The 7370-nt window shown below is 42.9% G+C and overlaps 1 protein-coding gene across 1 annotated transcript; it reads left to right on the top strand.

The window, feature by feature from the left end:
• The first annotated feature begins 637 nt into the window (after positions 1-637).
• On the top strand, positions 638-1796 carry LOC123311862. The gene is made up of 2 exons (XM_044895966.1): positions 638-768; positions 880-1796. The coding sequence occupies exon 2, from the start codon at positions 902-904 to the stop codon at positions 1688-1690; it is 789 nt and encodes a 262-aa protein (XP_044751901.1). The 5' UTR covers positions 638-768; positions 880-901; the 3' UTR covers positions 1691-1796.
• The last annotated feature ends 5574 nt before the right edge of the window (positions 1797-7370 follow it).

Genomic DNA, 7370 nt, shown 5'->3' with positions numbered 1-7370 from the left:
AGCAGCCGTGACGGAGTGTCATCGTCGGCAAATAGTACACCGAGACATCAAGCCAGCCAATATCTTACGCCGCCGGTGTCGATTCCTGCTGGCAGATTTTGGGTTGGCCGAAACACTCACCACCGCCCAACCCCTGCTTACCGAGCCAGCAGGACCATGGTGTACTGGGCACCGGAACAGCGCAGGCTAGAGCCGTATGACACGTCCGTCGACCTGTGGGCGTTGGGGTTAGTGGCCGTAGAGGTGGCGACCGGCCTACCGTGCCGTCAGGGTGAGGAGGAACAGCATTGGGCCTCATCCCTGGACGACAAATACCGGCGGAGATGGAGCGGTTGAGATTCCCCGTCCGATGGTACATCGAAGGTTTGCTCCAGGATAACCCGTCCCACCGGAGACCTGCTGCACAGTGGGAGTGGCCTGGAACCGATACCGTCCTGTTAGTTGAAACCGTAGCTCAGCCACCCCCACTGATACCGGTGTCCACACTGAGGCCAGCACCGCTTCCACCAGCTGCTCCGTTAACGCCACCACCCCAACTGTCTCCCGTCCCACAGGAACCGCCAGCACCAGGGAAGACACTGATTTGACCATCAAGGCTAGCATCCAAGATCCAGGCTCAACCGAACCCCCGTCTGTGGTCACCCAGTCTTCGGACTGAGGTCATCGCCCTGATACCAACCACAGTCGAGGGCAGACGCCGGCTCCGGCTGAAGCTCAGGTTTCCCTCCGGCACTGCCCGCCGTCTCTGGGTGCCAGTAGATTGAATCCGTAAGAATTATCTTCCTGAAAAAAAAAAAAAAAAGATTTGCGCCAGTCAAACCGTGTGTTCACCGTATAGAAATGAAAATACCAGGTATTAATGATCTTACCTCTTTTCAGAATACCGTTAGACGGCTGCAACATGAGCGACTCAGACTTCCTGGAACGACTTGACGAGGAGCTGGGTCTTGTCGATCCATTAAAAGACCAGGAACCGGAATCTCCTCCCCGTCCTGTGCCGTTGCCTTTGGGGGCACTCAAAGCATTTGGTCGCCCCAAACCAAACACCTCTTCCGCTGTCACTGACCGTTCCACATCACCACCCAGGAAGCAGGAACTACAACAGGCGGCCGTTCCGACTCAGAGGCAGAGTGCAATGGAGATAGACATTCCAGCTGAAAAGAGAAACACCTGTAAGCAAGATAAACGTTATTTCATAAACAAGGGGAAGATTTCCAAACAAGCGAATAGCCATCAACCGGATAATCGTCAACATGACATCCATCGACATAATATCCGTCCAGCTCAGATAACAACCAAGATTCCAGCCAGAGTACGTACAGTTGGCACAATGGGGCCCAATGTCTACTTGGAGCTTCGACCTAATATGTGTTGGAGATGTGGCCAAGGGGAGCACAGTCGAACACACTGCACCGGTACCCCGATTCTCTTCTGCAGCAGTTGCGGCCTGCTAGGTACATTAACCAGAAATTGTTCTTGTCAGTCTCATCACCGTCAAAGAGAGGCTGCCGTCCAATGTGATATCCCCAGCGCATCCACCCAATCTGAACCACCCCGGAAGAAATCGAACAAGTTCCGCATGCCAACCAGTAGGGAATTAGCCCTCCGTGCCTGTCCAAGATGTCGAGAACTCCGTGAGGCCAAGGACAATAGCAAGGAGAAATCACGTACAACTGAAGCCCGTCACTAACCTAGTTATAACCGATTACACCGTAACAATTCCGTTCAAATTCCGTACAGGCACCACCGTTGACCGAAATATTGTATCTACAGATTTTCATCCGTTCAACATGCAATTAAATATAAATCAAACCTGTTAAAACTGTCTGAAAAATCTGTTATTTCTGTAAGGAATACCAATAAAGGATACTGTTTCACATTTCAACTGAGTATATCCGCCTATTAATCAAATGCATCTAACCAATTTCTGTCCTGAACCGAATCGAAATTATTGTACTGTCAATTTAACACTGTTTACCTGAAGAAAACACCGTCTACCTGAAAACAGGTAGAATACGGTCAGGAAGTAGACCGTATGCTGGCTGAGGGAGTGATTGAACCCTCCAAGTCACCGTGGAGTTCACCGGTAGTATTGGTCAGGAAGAAAGACGGAAAATACCGTTTTTGCATCGACTTCCGTGCCGTCAATCAAGTATCTGTAAAAGATGCATACCCGTTACCGTACATTTCGGGGATTCTGGATAAACTACGTAAGGCCAAGTACATCTCCACACTGGATCTGAAACAAGGATATTGGCAGATACCGTTAGCAAAGGAAAGCAGTCCGATTACTGCCTTCACAGTTCCAGGAAGGGGATTGTTCCAGTTCACCGTCATGCCGTTTGGTCTTCACGCTAGTCCAGCCACATTCCAGAGATTCTTAGACACCGTTATTGGCCCAGAAATGGAACCGGAGGCGTTCGCTTACTTGGACGATATAGTTGTCCTGGGGGAAACTTTCGAGGAGCACCTAGAGAACTTAAGAGAAGTATTCCGGCGGTTGAATATATCTTCGTCTCAATCCCGAAAAGTGTGACTTTGTGCGAAAATCCCTAAAATACCTAGGACATGTCGTTACCTCCGAAGGAATCCGTACCGACCCGGATAAAGTTTCCTCTATCGTAGCATTCCCAGCGCCGAAAACCATCCGTGAATTGCGCCGTTTTCTGGGAGTTGCTAGCTGGTACCGCCGTTTTATAGAGAACTTTTCCGATGTCGTTTCACCTGTTGAAGAAGAAACCACGTTGGAAGTGGGGTGAGGAACAACAAAAAGCGTTCGACCTCCTGAAACAAAAACTGACCGAATCACCGATACTGGCCTGTCCGGATTTCAATCAACCGTTCGTCCTGCAAACAGACGCCAGTGACGTAGGCCTTGGAGGAGCCCTGACCCAAGTTCTCGATGGAGAGGAAAGGGTGATCGCCTATGTCAGCCGTACCTTGAACACCGCCGAAAGAAATTACTCCGTGTCCGAAAAGGAATGTCTCGCCATTGTTTTCTCAATAGACAAACTGCGACCATACCTGGAAGGATTTCATTTCACCGTAATTTCCGACCACATGAGTCTGAAATGGCTGACTTCCATCAAGTCACCGTCCGGAAGAATTGCTCGATGGGCCGTTTTCCTTCAGCAATTCGACTTTGAAGTCCAATACCGGAAAGGTGCCCTGAACAAAGTCGCCGACAGTCTGTCCCGAAACCCGTTACCGTCTGTAGATTCCGTATACCTGGCCGACGTCGAAGTTCGCTGCAGTTGGTACAACAAAAAGCTCCAAGAGGTACAAAGAGACCCAGAAGATTTCCCTGACTACGCCGTTGAGGATGGGAAACTGTATCGTCACTCCGTTTAGTCATCACAGTACCTGGTATCGATTGTCCCCTCAGTTGTAATTCGTATGTAAGTTCATCACTGAGTAACCGATTCACATCCATGTTCGACATATTATATTCAACTAAGTCCGATTCAGAACGCATCAATATTTTACACTCGGTGTGTCTTTCACAATCCGTTTAAAAAAAAAAGTTTATTGTCTAAACAGGAAATCTCAATTACAAGACAACATATTATATTATTGTACTAAGTTGATGGAATAATATATATGTTTATGCTCAAATGATCTTAAAATATCGTTGAAGATATAAACATCAGCACACATCCTATTGAATTGTTGGCACATCGCATACAGAGGTGATCTAATCAACATATTAGTCCTGGGTTTAGGGAGGTATAGTACTTGTTCAAGACGACTACCATTTCGTGGAATGCGAAAATTTAGCTTGGACAGCATATCAGGACAATCCACACAGAAATTTAGCACCTTGTAAAAGGAAGCACCTTGTAAAGGAAGAGACATGAACAGTAGATTCTCCTGTTTTCCAGTGACAAGTATGAGAATCTATTTAGCAGCATGCAATGATCGGTCCCCCGGGCTGGGTAGACACCATCCAGTTTAAATGACAAATATTTCAAAAACTGCCTCTGTACAGACTCTAGTTGGTTTATATAAATGCTGTAAATTGAACCCCAGACAAGACTGCCGTACTCAAGTCTGGACCGAACAAAAGAATTGAAGAGGGCAGTAAAATAGCAAGGATCCTCGAAATCACGACATACCCTGAAAACAAAGCCAAGCATGCGCTTCGCAGCAGTTGTGATGTTATTATAATGAGGAACAAATGTTAATTTGTGGTCAAATTCAATTATTAAATCTTTAATTTGTTGCACTCGCTCCAATGCTTTGTCTCCTATAGTGTAGTCGTACTCAAAGGGTGTGTTCTTCAGGGTGTAGGTCATGGCTTCACATTCATTAATGTTTAGTGGCAGCTTATTTATATTACACCATTCGCTCAGCCTATCCAGATCCTGTTGAAGCAGCAAACAGTCATGGATGGTAGATATGATTCTGAACAGCTTGAAGTCGTCAGCAAACAATAAAAAGTAGCAGAGCAGATGGTCACCAATATCGTTAATGAAGATAAGAAAAAGTAGTGGTGCCAAATTACTGCCTTGAGGGACACCGCTGAGCGGTCGAAGCCAAAGCTTTCCAGTTTCTGCAATAGAATTTTGTGATCAACCCGGTCGAAAGCCATCGAGAAATCAGTGTACACAGCATCCACCTGCAACTGATTGTCCACAGCCTCACAAACAAATTGGGTAAATATAAATAATTTAGTAGTGGTAGATCTTTTGTTGATAAAGCCATGCTGCCTATCTGATATGATGTTTCTGACAAGGGGAAAAATAATGTTGTATATACACATCTCAAATATTTTAGCGAAGTTGGATAAAAGAATAATAGGCCTATAATTTGAAATGTCATTCATTTTTCCTGATTTAAATACTGGACATATTACGGAGGTTTTCCATAAATCTGGAAAGCAATTACTCTTCAAGGCTAAGTTATATATTGTCTGTAGTGGCCTGGAAAAAACATAAGCACAGTTTCTCAGGATAAATGCCGGTATACCATCAAAGCCACTGGTAAAATTAGGCTTTAGTGCCCTCAGGCAGTACAGGACCTCACTTTCATCAAAGAATCTTAGTGAAATAATTGGATTGTCGCTGCCTGGGCTTAGGTTCGAATTTGGAGCAGAAATATCAGATGAGCTCTCAATATATGCGATTCGAAAAAAAATCCGCAAAAGCATTGACAATCGCAGAAGGACTGCTGTATTCAACCTCGTTCAAGTGCAGTATACCAGGAATTCTTGAAGTTTTCTTTTTATTGTGAAAATAATTTAAAATTTAAGTTCTAAGTCCAACCCGGTAAGTTAATCGTTAGCCAACCTATTCACTTAAGTTCGAAGTGGGTATCGGTTTACCCAAAAAAAAAAATAATAAAGTCTAAGTCCCGGTGTATCAGAAAAAAGTTTAAGTCCCGGCGCACCAAAAACAATCTAAGTCCCGATGTATCACAAAAAAAATTTTAAAAATTATTAAAGTCCAACGTCACTCGAAAAAAATTTCAATCAGTCCCACTAAAGTCCGAAAATATTCGAGAAATGCCGCACACAATCGCAAGTCACTTCGTATAGTCCGGAAAATTTCCTGAAATTTGAATAGCACCAAAACCCACAGGTTAAATTCCAAAAAGTTTTCAAAGTTCAATAGCCAGAAAATAAATCACAATAATCGGCTTTCAGTTTTCAGAAATAATCGGTAAATTTCAACAGTACAGGTCAAAAGAAAATAGAAAACAGGTAGATAAGTTATCAACAGGGTAATAGGTGATTCACTATTGAACCGATAGGTAAATCACACCTATTGGATTTTACCAATTGCTACAATAAATTTTCAATTTTTCAAAGTCCGGAAATTCACTCACCTTCAATGTGAAATTGAAACAGTTCAATTCAATAAATCAGAAATAATAAGAAATCGGCCCAATCCCGATTTCAAAAGAAACATAAATGAAATTAACAAGAGCATTCACAACATGATAAAGCAATACAGACAACATACATGGATGAACGCGTGCAATGAAATAAATAAGACAAAGGGGCGAACATTCTATCAACATGTAAACAGGCTTTCCAAATACAAAACATACCATAGTATACCAACCTTAAATGAGGCAGGCACAATATATGACACAGATAAAGAAAAAGCAGAAATATTCTCCAGGCATTTCAACAGCTCATTTCAATATGATAAAAACCTCAAGTTTGACAAACATCATGAAAAAGATATTAACGACTGGTACGACAAATATTTCAATAATCCACAAACATCAACAAGAAATGAAAACATTAAAATTGATGAGGAAGTCTACTATGACATTTTACATAAGAGCAAGAACAGTGCTCCAGGAGCTGACAATATCCCATGGAGCGTTCTGAAAATGCTACAAAACGAAGTACATAACGAAATAATCAGAATATATGAACACTGCTTAAATCTTAAATACTGGATTATTCCCTAATATTTGGAAAGTAGGCACTATAATAACCATACCGAAACATAACACGGATCATCAAAAGGTACAAAACTATAGGCCAATAACACTGCTCCCTGTGCTGGGTAAACTGCTGGAGAAGATCATAAAAAGTAGACTTGAGGAACAACTGGAAAATGTCATACCTAAACATCAATTTGGATTTCGGACCAAAAAATCAACTACTCTGCCAATTACCATATTTATATCTAACACACAAAATGCTCAACTAAATCGAAAGAAAACAGCTGCGATTTGCCTAGACATCAACAAAGCATTTGACAGCATTTGGCACAGAGGACTACTGTTTAAATTACACCAACTCGACACTCCTCACTATCTCATAAAAATAATCAAGGAATTCTTGGAAGAAAGAAAACTGACAGTTAAGATAAATGAGACGACCTCTTCCTGGTCGTCGTTGTCTCCTAGGGATAAGGTTGACATGCTTTTAGGCGCCGAAATATATCCTCTTATTCTTAGGGAAGGAAGAATTGTATTGGATGCAGATTCACCGGTTTGCTTAAATACTTCATTCGGTTGGGTGGTAACGGGCAAACTCGCCTCTCTTCAAAAAACTCAGTGCACCACGCCTCGTCCCATCAAAACCTTTTTTGCGAAATATACGACAAATGACCAACTGAATGATACTCTGCGACTGTTCTGGAAAACCGAAGAAGTCCCCGAAGCAAAAATAGAGAATCCAGAGGATGCGTTTTGCGAGAATCACTTTATTCAAAACATTAAACATGATGAACGCGGCGGATTTACGGTTTCCCTACCCTTCAAAATAAACGCACCCGATTTTGGAAATACTCGTTCCCTCGCAATGCGGCGATACTTGTCATTAGAAAGACGATTGATGCAAATTGCACAGAGTCGAATTGCGTATACAGATGTCATCAACGAATATCTGAATAAAGGTCATATGACAT

Source organism: Coccinella septempunctata, chromosome 4 (genome assembly GCF_907165205.1).
Source record: "Coccinella septempunctata chromosome 4, icCocSept1.1, whole genome shotgun sequence".
Classification (NCBI taxonomy): domain Eukaryota; kingdom Metazoa; phylum Arthropoda; class Insecta; order Coleoptera; family Coccinellidae; genus Coccinella; species Coccinella septempunctata.
Note: the sequence above shows the minus strand (reverse complement) of the source record. Positions and strands in the feature narration are given on the sequence as shown.